Source organism: Tetrao urogallus, assembly GCF_951394365.1.
Source record: "Tetrao urogallus genome assembly, chromosome: 15".
Lineage (NCBI taxonomy): Eukaryota > Metazoa > Chordata > Aves > Galliformes > Phasianidae > Tetrao > Tetrao urogallus.
The window spans coordinates 2,228,304-2,247,757 of record NC_136828.1 but is presented as its reverse complement, the minus strand read 5'-3'; the positions used below and the strand labels follow the sequence as shown (position 1 = coordinate 2,247,757).

At 53.3% G+C, this 19,454-nt stretch overlaps 2 protein-coding genes across 2 annotated transcripts in view; one reads left to right on the top strand and one right to left on the bottom strand.

The window, feature by feature from the left end:
- The window catches only part of CLUAP1 (clusterin associated protein 1), a gene marked incomplete at both ends in the record, with an annotated part of 55,141 nt that extends 47,232 nt beyond the window's left edge, over positions 1-7,909 (bottom strand). Inside the window, 4 exons of the mRNA XM_079542667.1 lie at positions 2,493-2,588; positions 3,631-3,810; positions 5,793-5,877; positions 7,809-7,909. Of these exons, the coding sequence (XP_079398793.1) occupies positions 2,493-2,588; positions 3,631-3,810; positions 5,793-5,877; positions 7,809-7,909 (462 nt within the window). The remainder of the gene's footprint in view (positions 1-2,492; positions 2,589-3,630; positions 3,811-5,792; positions 5,878-7,808) is intronic.
- Positions 7,910-14,330: 6,421 nt separating this feature from the next.
- Positions 14,331-17,626, top strand: LOC306952416 (glucagon receptor-like; the record flags this gene model as incomplete). The annotated part of the gene is made up of 13 exons (XM_079543124.1): positions 14,331-14,697; positions 14,775-14,871; positions 15,008-15,115; positions 15,303-15,424; positions 15,504-15,610; positions 15,684-15,840; positions 16,185-16,344; positions 16,482-16,542; positions 16,620-16,689; positions 16,797-16,885; positions 17,016-17,154; positions 17,385-17,426; positions 17,555-17,626. Exons 1-13 carry the CDS (start codon positions 14,629-14,631, stop codon positions 17,624-17,626), a joined length of 1,293 nt encoding a protein of 430 aa, XP_079399250.1. The 5' UTR covers positions 14,331-14,628.
- Between the last annotated feature and the right edge of the window lie 1,828 nt (positions 17,627-19,454).

Below are 19,454 nucleotides of genomic sequence, written 5' to 3'. Positions count from 1 at the left end.
GCAAACCATAAAACAGCATTTCCCCTTATTATTATTTAAGCTTTAGATAGGAAGAGAAAGCTATTAAATCTGTTTCACAAGCACAGAAGCTACAGCAGCCATATCCACTCGAGGGTGAGGTTTTTGCTCTGTGGCTCCTGAAAAGAAGGAAACAAAAGCTGGGGGAAACCTCTTCCATTAAGTCTCACTTCTGTTTTCCAACCTCTCCCAAAGGCACTGGTGTTCCTGCCTCCATCAGCTCCCCATGCAACAAGGGGCATGGCTGCCAAAAGCAGTCAATCTGCCCAGCACTTGTGTCGTGGCAATTCCCTGCTTCAAGCAGTCTGTAAACAACTCAGAATAACAGCTTTAAGTTCAGCTCATTTTCGGGAGATTGCTTTCTCCAGCACATGGGCTGCAAATAATTTTTACAGCACCTAAACTGCCGTTTTGTAAAAAAATAATAGCAACAGGTATATTTTTGTGAAGAGCCTTCCAATTCCTAGCAGCACACAAATTCTTCATCCCTTCCTATCAATTCACACGTTCATTATAAGATTCAACACATTTGCCAGAAAAAAAAAAAAAACAAAACGAAGAGATCCCAGTTAAAAACACTCAGTGTGAAAGTGCTTGAATTGCTCCCATTTTACAACATCCTCTCAGCAGAACGGGGCACACAGCCCCAGGGAAGATCATTACCCACTGCACTCCCAGGCACCGGCCCAGCACTGGTTCCACCCCAAAGAGGCCATGGCTACTACTGGCTTTTATCCCTTTCTCTTTCAAACACTGCAAGTGCAGAGTCCTCGTTAGCAATAAAGAAACTGACAGCAACAAGAACCAAAAGATGAGTAATCACCATCACCAGTAATCTTTAGAAGGCAAGCATAAAGCCACGCAGCTAAAGGGAAAGCTGCTTAGTGCAACCTTGTGGCTCTGTAACCCCAAAACAAACGGGGTTTTCAGCTCCAACAAATCGCTCAGAAGGCTGAAGCCAGGAACAAATCACAGGAACACAGCATCACAGCTTCTGTGCTGCACTCTGTTGTGCTTTTAAGATACAAACTCAGAGCTAACGAGGCAGAGGCAGAGGTTGTCTTTCCCATGGCAGGATTTCCTGAAGATAACAAATCCAGTCCGTCAGACCTTTTTGCAAGATGTAAACTGAGCACCTCTGTAAAATCCATCAGCTGCAGCTCGTGCCCTCAGTCATTACGTCATGAGAAAGACACTCTGTAGAGTAAATAATCAACTGTCCTTTTACAAACTGCCCCTTCAACAGAATAATGCTCAAGATCTCTTAATGGGTGCAAGGAGAAGTGGCTGCAACGAAGCACTCATCCAGCTCTTGATTCATCATTCCATGCCCTCAGTGCTCTGCACTCGTGCAAGTCCCTTTTTGAAGGTCCACTACTGCAGTCACTTGGGCTCCTAAAAGCCTCAATTTCAAGAGACAAAACAACGCCCAATTTCAAAGCAATGCTTAATGACTTCTTAAACATGTTGACCTGGCCTGTACCTGACCTTTTAGCTGAGTTCCAAGAGGTGCTGCCTACACTAAGAGCACAGCTTAATGTTCTAAAGCAAACATTAACACATCAGGTGGTCTTCACGTGAAAATTATTTCAAAGCCAGGATATTAAGCAAAGAATACCAGATGAGAAGTAACAGATTAAGCATTCTGTAAGACTTGTCTATGTTGAATTCAGGTGGATTATCACTCTTCTCTCCCTTCTAAAAATATTCATGTCTTTCATGTGGCATATCTGTCATATCTTGCAGGAGAGGCAATGCTTCACACAATCTCTGCACTTCACCAAGAAGGATCTAAGAGCATTAGCTGCCAAGGCACACAGCCTGCTGCCCTTACAGGACGTGCTTCCCACAGCTCAGATGTTACAAACCTGAAGATGACCAAAAAATGATGCCAGAACTTCCAGGGCTTCCCTTGTCTAAGTGTCTATTATCAGTAAACAAATAACCTCCAGCATTACAGATGAGCACATTAGAGAAACAAATTGAGAGATTTATTGGCAAAGTTTGATGGCACGTCTGTGACTTCATGCAGTAGCTGGTGATTTTACAATTAAACTGAAAAATCTGTACCCTGCAGGCTTCCATGCCTTTCAATTACTGTAACAGAAATAATGAGCCTTGCACTTGGATAACTCGGAGCATTAATAATTTATCTTTCCAAATATATCTATCAGCAGTGCTAGAACATAAACACAAAGTCAATATTTCCAAACGGTTCTACAGAGGTTACTTCAGTTTTCTTCTAAAGGAGAAATGCCAAACTGTTCTCTCAGTTTCACTGCAATCGAGTATTAATAAAACCTGAGTATTAATATGAGTGGGAAGAGAACACAAACTTTGACCCATTCCTTCAAGCAACACAATATTCATTTCAGATGCAGCTGTCACAAGCAGCTGCTCACGCTTTCTGCACCTTTCTCCTCTGCAGCATCTAGTGAACAAATGTTCTTATCCACTCCCCATGATGTACTTACCCTCAGCTCTACCTCTTTACCAAGTAAGTCATATAGACTTGCTCCTTTGGAGGTGATTTCAGAAGCAAGCTGCCTAGCTGCCTTCAAGTCAGCAATCTGGAAACACAGCAAGAGCACAGAATAGTAAAAGAGCATTCACAGTATCACAAAGAAAATCAACAACAGATTTTTCTTATTTTCATGTTAAAAAAGGAGGCCAGCACAGAGACTGAAGCTCTGCCACAGCACTGAAGTCGTCCACTGGAGTCAGATTAAGCCCACCTCTGGGCTTAAACTTGGCCTTGGTTAGGCACCATTTAGACACAGGCTGCCTGGTGAGACCCCAGACACTTCAGGTCAGTGATAAAACCTCCTCAAAGCTGACCCAGCCACGTGTTGGTTCATGTGCTATTCATGGCAAACAGAAACATCTTCTCTTTCATATACACAGGTGTGTACACCAAAAGGTATGTGAGCAGGACAGTGTGTAAGCACTGAGCAGGGATCGTCTAGAAGTGGTTTTCCACGTGATTTCTCTGAGGTGCTTTCCTCATAAAGAGGAAATTGTGGTTGTGCCATCTTTTCAAGAACAGCAGTATTACAGTCTAACAGGCAGATACCACAGAGCATTGCTATAAAATAATCAAATTCTATATCAGGATATAGGAGAGGAGCTAAAAGTAACAAAAAGCAGCAACAAGAACTCGTTTAACACAGCGTGGCTTTCTTTAGTATCTCAGGAAGGCATTTAAGGGCTTGCATGGCTTTGATGTCTGTTAGGATAATGTGGAGATTCCCTTTTTGTTCAGTGCAAACTGGCCCAAAAGCCAATGTTCAGACAGTCTTCTGGAAGCTCGCACCGCCACAGTGATGTTAGTAGACAGAAAATCACCTTCATCCTTGTGCACTCCAACATCTCTACAATTTTAACAGCATTTCAAAACAATTTATAACCAATTTGGTGCCACTATTTCCTTGTACTATGCTTCTGGATATGAGGACACAGAGATTAAAACAAGTCCTGGAGTGCAGCCAAGACAAAGCCATCCAACTTCCTTGTGAGAACGTTCTCTGCTTACATCTCAGACAGAAAATGCATCTGTTTTGCACAGGTTCACACAACACACCTGCCTACACCAAGAGTACAAGTTTTCCTTACTTTTGAGCCAAGATCAAACTTGAATTTGCTGCTGTCTTCTTCAGTGATGTCTGTGCACTCCACTCCCTCCGTGTTCATCGCACCGTAAAGCACAGAGGTGACCTTCAGCAGCTCTCTCACTGCATAGCCATCTGCCTGGTACAGCTTCTTGGTGTTGAGCTTTATGTGGGCCTTGGTAGCCTTTGGAAAGAAAGAAACCATCACACCACAAAGAACAACAAAATCTCCATTTGCCTCTTCTGACTTCACTCAGAAGCTCCCACTGGAGGCACTTGTCTGCTTCAAATAAATCTTCCTGTTTGGAAAGAGATTTTCTCAACCATATCACTGTGGTTTCTGAAGAAATCTTTCTGAGATGTGTGTACTTTCTGTATGCCAGAACATTTGCAGATAATTGCCAGAACGAAAAAACTCAAACTATTCATTAATTCTTCCCCATGTGAAGATCAGCAAAAACCCTGTGCACCACTTAAACTCAAATTAAGTTTAAGTGGAACGTAAGTGCTGCCCAGGCCTTGTGATGATGCTGCAGAGAGGTAAATTTCACCCTTAACGAGTTACAAGAATAAGATCAATTATCCTAATTTAACTGCCTTCTCTTCCAGCAGTAGCTTCAGAGTATTTTATTGTTTCTCAAATTATTCCCTGTTACAACATTACTGACTTCATTCTCTTGCCTTCCATCTCTGTAAAGAATAAAAAAAAAAGTCATTAAAAATTACAATACCCTCTTTTTATACTTCAAAATAGCAAAGGAGAAAAGCGAGCATCATAGAAACCACGCATCTGTCAGAGAATGGACACAAGTGTGGTCCTTGCACCCCCTGCCAAGTGGCTGCACCTACCTCATGCGTGCAGCACAGCGAGAAGAACAGGTTATTGATGCTGTGCACTCCGAACAGGGCCACTGTGAGACCTGCAGTACAAAAACCCTCCATCGTTTTTGAAAATATTGGCTGCCACGACCTCAGCTGAACCAACACGGAATGAGGAAAGCCAAGCACGTGCTCTTCCCCTCTCCTTCAGCAGAAGGGATCTAAAAAAACTGAATCGTGGAAACAGCGGGGATTCAATTTTAAGAGAAGTTTGTCATTAAGTGGACAGAACCTGTTAAACATCCACTGCACAAAGAAAACCTACACACCACGCCATGAAGGATGTGGTTAAGGACAGGAATTCCAATTTCAGCTCCATTCAGCCTCAAGAGAGAAAAATAAATGTCAAGCAAAAAGAAAAAAAAATGTATTTCACTCAAATTTAGGAAAACAGAGGCAAAACCCACATAGAACCACATGTATTTCCCAGATTGCCATAATGGCATGGCTTGTTCAAGCAGGCAGCCTCATGTCTGAGGTGTAGCCAGCTATTTTACAGCGGTGGTAAAAGATTTGTGCTGAGCAAAATATGCCTCAATCTAATGAGAAGGCATGCACAACAGAATGCTAAAGTCTGATTCGATACCGTAAGGAAAACGTGGCATCCAAAATTGTCTGTACATAACCAAGAATCTCTTCTGAATCTATTTTAAATAGATCCTCTATATCTTTCACTCTTACCTTTTTTCTTCCACTCCAAGAATGCAGTGATGAGGATCAACACCGTTTTAGCATTAGATGAGCAGCTCCTGACTGTGTAAAGCCAGATGCAACAGCACAAGACCTCAGTAAGAACCCGACCTCTGTGCAAGCTCAGGGTCACTGCCACAGCAGGATCCCACAGGGCCTCGTTTTGGAGCCATGCAAACACAAACCCAAGGGAGCACCAGGCCCCAGACAGCCTCTGAGTCAAGCAGGAACATTCCTACCAACCTACTCCTGTGACTCAAATGAAACTACACGCAGGGTTAGGGACGGAGTTGTATCGCTTCTCTCACTGCAGCAGCTGAAGCTTTACTATCAGTAAGTCCTAAAATAAAGTTCCCTCTGCTTTCCTCTTCCTGTTTCTTTTTTTTTATTTTCAGTCCTGAGCAGAATACTCTGGTCAATTTCACAACCTGAATGTGATTACTTTGGAGAGGAAACAATGCTGCTTGCTGTTTGACACACATCACAAGCATACAGTACAGCTCAGCCACCCCTCACAAGGAAACTGTAAGGGATTAGGGGCAAAATCATCCACGCCAACATGGAACAAGCATTTCAGTGGGAAATAAGCTGACGTACCATGAACTGAGCTACAGCCTTAATGAAGAAAACCCGGTCCTGTTCTGTCTCAACATCAGGGGGAATGTCAGACTGAGGTTCATACCTGTGGAAGCACACATGGATTCGGATGAGAAATTCACGTGCAGGTTAAGGAAACTGCTTCACCTGAGAGGCAAAGTCAGAAGGAAGTGAAAAAAGCCAACATGTATGAGCCTGGCAAACAGCTCCTGCTGCAGCTAGGGCTGTCAAGGCCCCATGGTGCCACGCTGGGGCTGTGCCCAAAACGCACAAGTTGTAAAGCCTGAGATGTTTCTCTATCAGGAATTGGTCCTTTGGGACACTAAATATGTATTTTCAATCAGGGTTCTGCAAAGGAGCAAAATGGAGTTGGCAATATCAAGTCCAGGAAACGCCTAGAAAATAACCTCCTACTTAAACCACAAAGAGCTGACAGCAACCAAACTGACCTCCATCACCTGTGGCTCCACAATTCAAAACCACCAGGTTAATATTGCCAGCTTTCAGGTGCTGAATGAAAATGCCCTGTGCCAGCTTGCTATTGCTGGCAGTAACAAAGCCAGATGTGTTTCCAGCCTCTCAAAGTACTCAAGAGTGAGGTCCCTGCCCTCAGAGATCCTTCCACAAATATTACTTTCAAACCCAAATGAAACACAAAGAAAAGAAAACAGGCTGAAAGTTTGTGAACTGCTTTTAAAAAAACATCAGTGAAATGCAGAAGCTTCTAGAAGTCACCACCCTACAGGATCCAGGGAAGAAAAAAGAGAAATTCCTGCGATCTTATAAAAGGCTCTGAGATTTCCAACATTCAGGCAGACAAAAAACCCCAATCTTCTCTTTCAAATCATGTTTGCAATTAAGAGCAAGGCATCCTCTGTGCTCTAAAGTGGAATCAAAAGGCTTCTCGAGCAGAAAAGCTGCCTGTCGCTGCATGAGCCTAACTCTGAACAGAGAGGGATGCTGGCTTTCAGTTGAGGTTTGGTCTGAAATGAAATCACCTCCTCCTGGGCTCAGGGCTGTCAGCAATGTTACAACACACCAGTTTGAGCTTCTTAAGCACGTGGGCACGTTAAAAAATGCTATTTTAAAGAGCAGCAGCTTTAATTTCTGTCAATTGTTGTGTGGTGGAACTGCTACAAACCATGAGGGAACTTCGATTTATGTTCTGAAACATGAGGTGAAGGCAACAAGTAATGCAGGCCCTGTGTGTAACAGCGTAAAGAATGTGTAGGTAACTCAATTCCAGCACTTTTGAATCATTTTATAAGTATTCCCCTATTTTATTCTATTACTATTGTGACAACATTCAGGAAACACATCCACTACACTTAGATTCCCAGCTGTTACATTAATTACAAATTCAGGCCAAAGAAACAGCAATTAGGCAGGCAGTTCACTGTCATGGTTCATGGTTCGCTGTAATATTGCAAGTTAGGAGCAGCTTTGGTTATTTTTCCACTCATGTGGAGGAAAGAAGATAACTTGATTAGGAAGTCACGTCCCATAAACACTTAAACAAAGTTTGTCTGTTGGTTTGGTGGCTGTAAAAGTACAGCAGGACAGCAGTAGGTGAGCATCTCTTTTTGAAACAGCACAGACGCTAAATGAGGCCAAGGCAAAGCAATGGCAACCGCAATAAGCTCGAAATTGCGCCCCGAGGGGCCGCCACTGCGCATTGGCACGGCTGGGGAGCGGGGTCCTTTCAGTACCTAAAGGGGCAGTAAGGAGGAAGGGGACGGCCTATAGCAGGGGCTGCCGTGGCAGGGCGAGGGGAAACGGTTTAAAAGGAAAAGAAGGGGGATTTAGATTAGATATAAGGATTGCGATTAGGCAGCGAGGCACCAGCACAGGCTGCACAGAGAGCTGGCCGTGCCCCGTCCCTACAGACCGCCAGGCGAGGCCGGGCGGGCTGTGAGCCGTGGGCGCCCCTGCTCAGGAGATGGGAGCAGCCGGGCTTCGTGAGGCGGTTCGGCGCGCACGGAAGGCATCTCGGCACACCGCACAGCCCGTACCCACCTCCTCACCAGCCACAGCAGCAGCTCGGCCACCAGCGCGAAGTTCGGCCCGTGGAAGTTCTCCATGGAGACGAGGCGGGGATAACCCAGCGCCCGCAGCATCTCGGCCAGGTCTGAAAGAGAGCGCGCGGCGGGGCTGAGGCCTACCGACATCGGACGGACCTCGGCAGCCGACCCCGTCACGTCACTACAGAACGCTCCGCGGAGCGACAGAGGGATTTGGAAAGAGCTTCTCCGTAAATCGCAGCCGCCCCCGGGTCCCGCCGTGCCCGCCCGCCCCGCGGAACTCACTCCGCACATCGCGGTACGACATCGCGCCAGGCCGCGCCGCGCGTCGCTATGGCAACGCGCTACGGCGCGGCGGAGGGACCAAACTTAGGCGGAAAGCAAAGAACCTGGGCATCCTGAAAGCTGAACGTGAGGCAGCAGTGAGTGATCACAGCTCGGAAAACAAATGGGATCCTGGGCTCCATCAGCAGAGGGGTGGCCAGCAGGGACAGGGAGGTGACCGTCCCTCTCTGCTCTGCTCTTGTGAGGCCCCATCTGCAGCACTGCGTCCAGGGCTGGAGCCCCCAGGACAAGAAAGACAGGGAGCTGTTGGAGAGGGTGCAGGGGAGCCACAGAGATGATCAGGGGCTGCAGCACCTCCACTGCAAAGACAGGCTGAGGGAGCTGGGCTTGTTCAGCCTGGAGAAAAGAAGGCTGCGGGGTGACCTCATTGCAGCCTGCAGTACCTAAAGGGAGCCTGCAGACAGGAGGGGAGTCAACTCTTGGAAAGGGTGGATAACAGCAGGACAAGGGGAAATGGTTTGAAGTTGAGGGAGGGCAGATTGAGGTTGGATGTCAGAGAGAAGTTCTTTACAGAGAGAGTGGTGAGGTGCTGGAACAGCTGCCCAGAGAGGCTGTGGATGCCCCGTCCATCCCTGGAGGCGTTCAAGGTTGGATGGGGCCCTGGGCAGCCTGGGCTGGTATCAAATGTGGATGTTGGTGGCCCTGCGTGTGGCAGGGGGTTGGAGATTCATGATCCTTGAGATCCAGCCCTGGCCATTCTGTGATTCTGTGGTCTGTGCTCTAAGGGGATTGGCCTGGTTTCATCAGGCCGGCTCTGCAGTTTGGAGAAGCAGTGCTCCACTTGCCAGCTCCAAGCACTCGAGATGTGAGATCCAAAGTGCATTTATCACCCAATCAGTGATAAATGTGCTGCTCACCTCAGCTCTTCCTTTTGTACTCAAACACGAATACCAGGCAGCGCAAATGTGCTACTGGAGTGGGTGCAGCTTTGGAGCAAACCAGGGTGCACCGACGAGCAAACCACAGCTGCAAAGCTGTGCCCATACCACAGCATGTAAGCCCACCTCCATGGCCACAGCTCCCCATCTCCCATGGCCACAGCACGGCCCAGCTCACACCTAAGGGCTTTTTCTCCTTCACTGCTACAAAAGCTGGAGATTTTGTTGGAAAAGAAGCTCCTGAAAAGAAGCCAGTGCAAACCGTGCCCTGGGAGTGCCTTGGTTTGTGCAGTGGGGGGGAGATTTCTGCAGCCAACGAGGAGATGGATGGGGAAGGTGGTGCAGTCTCAGTGCAGGGACAACCCGACCTTGCAGCATGCATCTGCTTGCTTCTTCCCAAAGTCCAAAGAGAGAAAGAGCAATTTGGTCACATCTGCCCACATGGGATCTCCCTGCAGCCAAGAGAGCTTTCTACTGCTTTGCCCCATTATCATCATTTTAGAACCAGAGGGATCTTACCAGTCTCACCCTGCTCCTCCATCAGCCACCATCTCCCTTTTAGGTTGTTTATTTTCATTTTTAGAGCTCTACTGTTCTTTGCAGTAGAATGGCAATGCTTGACATTGAAGTTACTCTCATATCCCTCTAGCCAAATTCTCACATCCTCACATCGCAGCACCTGGCACACTGTCCTTAAGCATTTCTTTTCCATAATACTTTGTGGAGAGCTGCTGCTTCGCATTGTTCCCATCACACGCAGCCCAGAGGAGCAGCTGAGATTCCTGTGCCAGATCACTGCAGCAGGGACTTCTGATGCTCAAAGATCCCAAATGAACTGCGCTCAGCAGCAGGCAAGCCATGCGGGGCAGCTTGGGGACAATTCGGGGACACTTTGGATGCACCCTGGAGACACTCTGGGGTGTAGGAGCACAGGAACAGGAGCTGTGGTCACAGAGCCCTCCTGGGCAGGCTGAGCCATGGCAGCAGAACTGTGCCCATATCGTATGCAGGAGGCTCCTCTGTGCCCCAGCTTCATCCAAACCCCCACCCTGCCTTGAAACTTGCGTATCTAAAGCTGGAAAATGTTTATATGTATGTATATTATTATTAATGAGAGGAAGAAAAGGCTTGGGTTGCATCTCATGTCTCCAGAAGAAAGGATGGGACTTGTAAGGAGCAATTCTGAGCTAAGGAGGATGGGGGTCCCCACAGCTGGGGAGGAAGACACAGCACAGCTTATGCCAAGGGACCCCAGGGATGTGGAGCTCTGCCTCTGGGGAAGGGAAGCATCCAGGAATGTCATGCTCCCAGTAATTACTTTGCACAGCAGCTCCTGCCTGTGCTGGCATTAAGGGAGCTGGGAGAGCAGAGCACAGCGCCGGGCCAAGCAGCAGCCCATGTATCAAGCAGAAGGGGTAATAAATCAACCGCCTGCTTGATCACTCAGCAGATAAGCGAGAGAGGCTACTTAGGGTGAAAAGCATCCCCAAGCAAATAGACTTCCAGATCTATCCCAGGCTTTGTCTGATGGATGGGGACAGCAGGCACCGGGCTCCCAGCAGTGAGGAGCACAGTGATATTCCCACCCTCCAGCAGCTCCCTTCAAAGCTGGGTGACAGTGGCCCTGCCTGAAGCCAGCTGGAAGAGCTCATCTCCCCTGCATTCACCTCATTTTGGGGTGCCCAATGTAAGGTGTCTTGGCACAGCTGCATTTACTGGCAGCGTGGGGCTGGAAGCCCAGGTCATCACCACCGCCATGGGAAGGGATCCTAAATCACGTTCTGTTCATCGAAAGTTATGGTCTTTCCAGCAAAGCCAACATTTTGGCTGCTGACCTCCATGGAAGAATGGTGGTGGAAAGCCCTGCCCAGCAGCAATTCCTGCTGCAGTGAGGAACTGCAGGAGATGCAGCTTGGCTAAAGCTGGGTTTGTAGAGTCCTTGAAAATCCTTTATTTTTGCAAAGCCCTTCCAGTTTTACAAGAGAGTACAGGGATTGGAGGCTGCAGTGCTCCCACCTCTGCTCCCACGTCAGTGCTGGAGATGCCCCTGCAGCAGGGCTGAGTCTCTTGGGAGAGCAGCAAGTGTGCATTTGGGTAAGGAGCAATGGGATCCTGCAGGCTGCCCAGCTCTCAGATTTTGGGGAGCAACATCTGCCAGGTGTGTGTGTTGCATTTATCCCATCCTGCTGGGCCGGCCGGGAGGACAGCAGCGGATGGGATGAGATCTGCTTAAATTGGTGGGAATGGAGAAGTCCCACCCAGCTTCTGAATGGGCAGGAGCAAAATGAGAGCTCTCTCAGCCCTGAATTACGGATGCTGGGGTTACAGCGGCCGCACCACGGTGTAAGGATGCAGCACTGCCTGCTGAGCCCTGACATATGGAGGAGGGCAGGCTGTGCCCTTCTGCAGAGGACGGGTACAAAGAGTCCAGCTCCGGGGCAGGATGTGAATATAGATGATTTTCACAGAAGTTCTTGATCTTATCGCTCGGCCTTCCTGTCTGAACGCGAGAAACTCGGTGGAAGAGAGGGGGATTTGGGCAGCTCTGAATGCAGAGCTGTGACCCAGGTTCTGCTGCAGGCCGCTGCGAGCGATGCCAGATCCAACAGCAGCCCTGTGAGCCCAGCACAGATGTGTCAGAGCAGGCGGTGGGGCAGGGAGTGTCGCAGCCTCCCCAGGGGCACGGCTCCATCCCATCCACGTGTGTCCCTTGGGATGCAAGGACTCACCTGGTCCGTGCTCAGGAAAGCATCTCTCCCTGCCCCCCAAGGCTCTGTGCTCACCAGCATCTCACAAAACTACTTTTAGTGGGAATAAATTCTCTGCAAAACCCACAGATCCACATGAAATCCATGATGATCCCACCAGTGGGAAGGGTTGCAGAGGTGCTCGGCTGATACTGTCCTAGTGTAAGAAAGACTCTCCAGCATCTAATGGCACGAAAGGCTGATTTTCCCTGGTTCCAAAGGCTGCTCTTTGCAGGAATACCCCAGGGCACCAGCCTTCTGGGGGCACAGGTCAGTGAGCAGTGCTTCCCAGAGGGCAATGAGAGCTGTGAGCCACCCCACGCTCCGTGCTGAGCAAGGGGAATTACTTCGGGGTGAGTTTGGGGGCAGAAGCATTAATTCTGACGGTGGTGCACCAGGAGCACTGATGGGGGATGTGGCAGCACTGGGTGGGCACTGTGCTGCTCTGGGCTCTGGCAATTCTGGAGATTTGTTTTCAGCATCCATCCCTGCCTGAGCCAGGGAGATGTGAGCAGGATCCAGATCGTGCTGAATGCGTGCAGAACCGTCTGACAGGAGCAAAGCCCAGGGCGAGCAGCTCTGAGCTTCCACACATGTGCTTCCACAGTGCTGCACTGCACTCTCACAGCTACCTTTGATAGCACCACCTGCTGATATAGAAATACTTTGCTTTTTAAGCGACCAAAGTCCATCCAGAGCTCAGGGCAGGCGTGCAGAGCAGAAGCCCCAGTGCACAGCCCCATGCTGATGCTAGATTTCTGTACCCAGCGAAGCTCCAGCACCCTTTTCTGAGAAGTTCACTGAATAATTGCAAATCAGGACGTGTTGATTCGCATTTCTGTTCTGCGAATTGCTGCTGTGTGAGGACCAACAGTGCTGCTGCACTCAGGCTGTGCCTCCGCTCGGTGCTCAGCTCCCCCAGGCACCGTGGGGCTGCACACGACGGGTGTGGGGCACAGATGTAGAGAGCCCACACAACCCTAAGCAGGGACAGGGACACTGCTGTTCTGGAACAGTGTGGGGAGATGGAGCTGGCTCACATCCAGCCACGCTCAGCCCCATGGCCAGGATCCAGCCCGGCTGAACCGCAGTCGCTATGGAGACCCTGCCTGAGGGCATCAATATGGAGAGGCACGGTGAGTTCCTCGTGTCCCTGCTCCACCAGCCCCAAAAGCTGAGCTGCATCCGGCCCTGGAACACGGGGAGCCCAGCCAGTGGCCCTCATGGCCAAAGAGTGCCAGCAGCCAGCAGCCCTCCTGCTCCCAGGGGACCCTGCAGGTGTGTTCCAGACCGCCGAGCATCCCTGTGTGCTGGCACCAACCACTCTGCTGTGGGATGGCGGCCTCATGATGCAGGGCCATGGGGAGCCTGACCCCATCCCAGCCCCAAATGTGTGCCCCGGCGTTCTGCTGTACCCCAGGCTCCCAGCACAGCCACATCACAGCAGCTGTCTGCATCCAGGAGGAGAACAGCAGAGCCCCAGGGAAGCAGCACAGCAGCAGCGCCCCATGGCCATGTGCCTCCTGCTGTCCGTGCTGTTATCCCCACTTCCAGCAAGGCTGCTCTGGGGGGAAGAGCCCTTCTGGCCCAGCAAACACTGCCTGCAGACACAAACACTCCTTTGCATCGCCCTGTAGGATTTGCAGCATCCCACAGTGGCGTGGTGGGCAGCACCGTGCTGTGCCCTGTGCTCAGTGATGCTTGTGCAGAGAAGCCCCACGGCATCCACCTTCTATCTCCACCCCACACTGCACACACCAGACGCAGGGCCACTCATTTCACGAGCAGATTTCTGGGCTGGGGAGGGCACTCCGAGGGCACACATCCCCCCGGGCAGCAGGTTGTGTTTCACTCCGAGCAGCCAACGCTCAGCCCTCCTTTGTTTCACTTGAGCAACAGATGCAGCTGCTAATTGCTCTGAGCTGCTTCCCTTGTGCAGAGCCCACCGGATTGGTTTCAGGGTAAACATCACACCCTTTGCACAATGAATCGATGCCATCGATGTATTTAGGGACACCCTGTCCCACCTGCTTGCCCCACGCTTTGTCCCCGCACTGCCTGCCAATGACTTTGGTGGACACACGGTCCTCCCAGCACTGCTGCCCGCTCCCTGTCCCCGTGGGTGAGGTGACCCCAGCAGCACCCCACTAAAAGACAGCCACCACAGCGGGCACAGCACCCCGTGCCCCTCCCTGGGCTGTATTCAAGGGGTCCGCACCCCTCACCCCTCTGTCACCACCTCTCCAAGGGCTCAGGGGACCCCTTCTCATCCTCGCCTGTTCCCCCCCCTTCCCCACTGAGCCGCGCTCTCGGTGGGGCGGCCCTCATTGAGCCCCGGGAGGCGGTGCCGCCCCCACCCCCCCCCTCCCCCTTCCCCCCCGTCGGGGCTCGGCGTTGGTGGGAAGCGGCGGGGCCGCATTCGCCGCCCGTTCGCTGCCGCGTTCGCGTCGTTGAGCCCCGGGCTGCGGAACGGCCGCGCACGGTAAGGGAACGGGGGGCTGCGGGGGGAGCCGTGCTGAAATGGGGGGGTGCGGAGAGATCGGCACCCCTCGGGGGTACTGGGAGCCGGGTAGGGAGGCTGCGGGGGGGGCTCAGCCGGGGGGATGCGAGGCGAGGGAGAGCTCTGATGGTAGGGAGAGCTCTGGGAGGAAGGCTCCGGACCCCAGTGGCACCCGCCGTGCCCCGGCCCCGCCGCCGACCACCTGGGGCAACCGGGCTGCGGGGAGCGGTGCGGTGCGGTGCGGTGCGGTGGTGGCTCCCCGAAGTGTCGGGGTCCGGCAGGGACACGGCCCGGGGCTGAGCCGGGACCAACCGCGGGGAGCAGAGCGCCGGACCCGGCACAGCTATGAGAGACGCCCCGGGTCCCGGGTACCTCGTGCATCTCGCGTGGATGTGCCTCTTCTCTGCCGTGCCGGTAAGGGGCGGCCGTGGGGACCGGAGCTAGGGGAGGGTTGCCCTCGGGGCGTCCCTCTGAGCCGCTCTGCGCCCCAGCACGGCGCGGCCAAGGTGCTGGAGAGGACCTTCGAGGAGTGGATGCGGTACCGGGATGAGTGCCTGCGGAGGATGGCGAGCGAGCCCTACCCCGCAGGTACGGCTGGCAGCGGGGCCGCTCCGGGTCACAGCGTCACGCCCCGAGGGCTGCGGGTCTGCGCGCCTCGTGTGGGGCAGCGGGGGGGGTCTGAGCTGCCGGCATCCGACTGTCGACTTCTCCCCATCGACCCAAGGGCTTTTCTGCAACCGCACGTTTGACATGTACGCCTGCTGGCCCGATGGCAGCCCCGGCACCGCCGTCAACGTCTCCTGTCCCTTCTACCTGCCCTGGTTTGAGAAAGGTGACGCTGAGCCGCGGCCGTCCCATAGCTGGGGCTGTGGGGCCTGGGGCTGAGCGCGGTGGGTCGCGATGAGAGGGGCCGGGAGCACGTGTGGCACGGGGAGGGCAGTGAGAACATAGTGCCTATGGGTGCCCACTGCCATCTGGGGGCTGGGCACCCCGAGGAACTCTGTGCTCCATGCCTGCAGTGAAACATGGGTTGGTGAGCCGGCGCTGCGGTGCTGATGGGCAGTGGGTGATGGTGAACGGCAGCCAGCCGTGGAGGGACTACTCACAGTGTGAGGAGGAGCTGGAGGATGGCGCCGAGGAGGTGGGAGCCCGGCTGGGGTGGGGGCACCCCAAGGTACGTGGCAGGCAGCGGGTGCTGAAATCACAGGGCTCGCCTGCAGGAAGGCACCCGCAGGCTGATGGTGAGCTTCAAAGTGCTGTACACCGTGGGCTACGCGCTGTCACTCCTCACCCTCATCTCCGCTCTGCTCGTCCTCACCGTCTTCAGGTAGGAGCAGGGCTGCGGGCCATAGCGTGCCCTGGGTGCAGCTGAGGGCTGCTGACCCCACGGCTCTCCCCAGGAAGCTGCACTGCACCAGGAATTACATCCACGCCAACCTGTTCGCCTCCTTCGGGCTGCGGGCCACCTCGGTGATGGTGAAGGACGCGCTGCTGGAGAGGCGCTGGGGCGCAGAGGTGCTGCAGGTGGCCGATTGGCAGGCACTGCTCAGCCACGAGGTGAGGGCACGGGGGGTGTGGATGCATCCGGAGGGTGGGTGAGCTCTTGGGCCGTGCACCCAGCCCACGGGCCGTTGGAGTGTCCGTGCAGCCTGTGAGCAAGTTCCTGAGCCGCTCAGGGATCCCATAGGCAAACTTTGGTGCTGTTTCCCCACTGTGGCTGAGCACTTTGTGCTCCCGTTCGTTGTGAGGGAGCTCTGAGGGACGCACGTACCTCACAGCGGAGGCCTTGGTGCACCGTGCACACCCTGGCTGAGCTCTTGAGGCATCCTTGCGTGTGGTGGGTGAGCTCTTGGGGCACCCCATGGACGAGCCCCCAGCCCCACGCCGTCTCTCTGTGACAGGCAGCACTGGGCTGTCGTGCAGCACAGGTGCTGATGCAGTACTGCATCCTGGCCAACCACTACTGGTTCCTGGTGGAGGCCGTCTACCTCTACAAGCTGCTGATCGGTGCAGTCTTCTCTGAGAAGAATTACTACCGGCTGTACCTGTACCTGGGCTGGGGTAGGAGCCACCCGGGTGCATGGTGGCATGGGACCGTTCCTATGCCTCACTGCTGCCCCACAGTGTCCCCAGCCTGGGGCCGGTTTCTCAGCTCAGGCGGGTGCTTGGTTTTACAGGGTGTGCTGTGTGACTTGCAGGGACCCCCGTGGTGTTTGTGGTGCCCTGGATGGCCGCCAAGTACCTGAAAGAGAATGCAGAGTGAGTGGCTGTTTGTGGGGCCTCATCCTGCACCCCAGCACCTTGCAACCACACCTCTGTCTGTGTCTCGTGGGCAGGTGCTGGGCGCTGAACGAGAACATGGCATACTGGTGGATCATCCGCATCCCCATCCTGCTCGCCTCCATGGTAGGAAACCCCTGCGACAGTGCTGGAAGCTGGGGCAGCCCCTGGCTGGGGTTGGGGTGAAGGGAGGGATGGCCCTGCTCCATGGACACCTCGCACTGTCGCCCCAGATCAACCTGCTGATCTTCATGAGGATCCTCAAGGTGATCCTGGCCAAGCTGCGCGCCAACCAGAAGGGCTATGCCGACTACAAGCTGCGGTGAGCGGGGGCAGCAGGGCAGCCTGTGCTGCTTCCTCCATCCTGTGCCTCATTACATGAGAACCCTGAGCTCTAATAAGAGCTGCTCCCTGCTGGCTGCCGTGCCCATGGAAACCTTGCCCTCTTTCAGGCTGGCCAAAGCCACGCTGACACTCATCCCCCTCTTTGGGATCCACGAAGTCGTCTTCATCTTTGCCACCGATGAGCAAACCACGGGCATCCTGCGCTACATCAAGGTCTTCTTCACCCTCTTCCTCAACTCCTTCCAGGTGAGGTGGAGCCACAACCCATCCCGGTCCCGGGCCAGAAGAGTCGGGGGCGCTCTCTCCCTTCCTTCTGCCCCGATGGTGACCCAGCTTGGGGACAAGGACAGCCCCCTCTCCCCAACCCACGTGGGCAGTTGGTGTGCCTGCACTGGGAGCGCTCTTAGGGACGGCCCCAAAGGCAGTGACACAAAGCCCCCATCCCAGGGGACTCACAGCCATCTTTGTTTCCATAGGGGTTCCTGGTGGCCGTGCTGTACTGCTTTGCCAACAAGGAGGTACGTGGCTCTGGTTTTGGGTCGGGGCTGTGGAACAGAGTAGCTTCAACTTTGGCTCATGGGGGTGGGTGCTCTGCTCGTGCTGGGAAGGGCATTGCCAGGGAAAAGCCATGGGTATCTCACCCCAGGTGAAATCAGAGATGAAGAAGAAGTGGCAGCTGTGGAAGCTCGACCACCCCACGCTCTGCTGCACGCAGTGACAGCAGCACCGCAGGGCTCTGCTCCTGCTGGAGGATCCGATTCCAATGCACACAGTGAGGGAGCAGCCACCAGCAGCCCCATGTATGTGTGCAGAGCTGCAAGGAGCAGAGCCTGCTGCCACCAGGCCCAGCCGTGCACTGGTACCCTTCCTGTGCTGGCTCCAGTCACATCCCAAGCTGTGCCAGCACCACACTGGGCATTGCACTCCTGCTCTCCTCACCTAAGCCAGGGCCACCTTGCCACCTCTCTGCACTGAGGTGCTGCAGCAGCTGCTCACCACCGCCCTGCACAGAGCAATGCAACCCCACCAGCCTCTTCTTGTCCTGCCGGCTGCCAGCTCTCCTCCCCATCACAGCACCGCAGCACCTCCTGCAGCAGCCTGAGCCCTGACACTGCATCGGCTGCAGCAGGAGCTCTCTTCCCAGCTCTGGTGCCCCCATAAAAGCTGATTGCAGCAGCCTCTCACCTCCAGCCCCTCCCTCTTCCCTTGGGTAGCAGAACAGGCCTGCTGCCGAGGCCGCAGCTCCCATCACACAGCGCTTTGCTGCTCCAGCAGCAGGGAGGAGGCAGCTCTTACCCCCAGCTCCATGCAGGTGAATACGGGCGGTTCTCCATCACTGGGAGCGTGGCCCAGCCCTCGGGAAATGCAGAGGTTGGAGGAGGCTGCACCAGGCTCTGTGGCTGAGCAGGAGGTTTGCCGGACAGCTGTAACCCCTGTGAGACCATTTTGCACACTGACTCTTTTCAGATGTAAATAAAGGTTTATTTTTCAGCAAGCAGAGCATGCCACTTGTATACTCTAAGGGAGGGAAATGGCTCCTGGGCACTGGGATAAGTGCAAGTGTACACATGCAGCTGAATGTATGTACACACTGCTGGCTCCAGGACAATAAACAGATAGGAAGAGCACAGGGGCTCTCAGTACCTGTGCCCAAGATGGCACCGTATTCCTTTTCCTTGGGTTACATTACAGGTGACATGAGGAGGAAAGCAGCAAAATAAATCAATATAGTGATAAACAACCCAAAGAGCACCTACAGCACACAACAGACCTGCTTGGCACAGGGTGAGGAGCTTCCCCTGGACAGGACAGGATTGCTGCCTGGCTCTCTCTGCCCTCTTTCACTCTCGCAGCAGCGTGCACATGGATACTGCTATGGGAGCTGATGCCAAGCTGCCTTGGGAAGAGAAAAGCAGGCTGTTCCAGGATGCAGGGACTGCAGGATCACATGAATGCGAGAGCGTGCCTATATTGCTCCTCTGCCCCCAGTCCAGAGCCCCAGCACAAGATCACAGCTTGGCTGAGGCTTTGTGAGCTGCCTTGGTGTGACTGCGCTCCCTCGAGTCGCAGGCTGGAGCCAGGCACAGGATGACATCTCACCGTGAGCAGAAAATCCCAGCACGTGGCTCAACAAGGCCTAAAAGCATTTCTGAGTTACTGCAGAGACAACTCTTGCCACGCAGCCAGGACAGTGGGTGTAAGAGCAGCATGCTTGGTTACCTGTGTGCTCTCGCTCCATCATCACCTGCCCACGGCTGCTCCCAGTCCGCCTCCCCTGCTGGTGCTGCGAGGGCATCACCTCCAAGATGAACCAGACAGGGATTGGGAAACCGGGACCAAGCTGTCCCAGAAGCTCACGGCATGCAGCCCCCTGCGGGAGAAAGCTGGAAGCGCTGCACATTCCTGAGATCAATTAATAGGTTACTCATAGTGCCACAACTCCCTCCAGAGAAGCCCACACAGGAAGCACCAGAAACAGGTTTTCAGCTTTTATTGTTTTAGCTGAGTAACAAATGTTACTTAATACAGACAGCTTGACTTCAGGT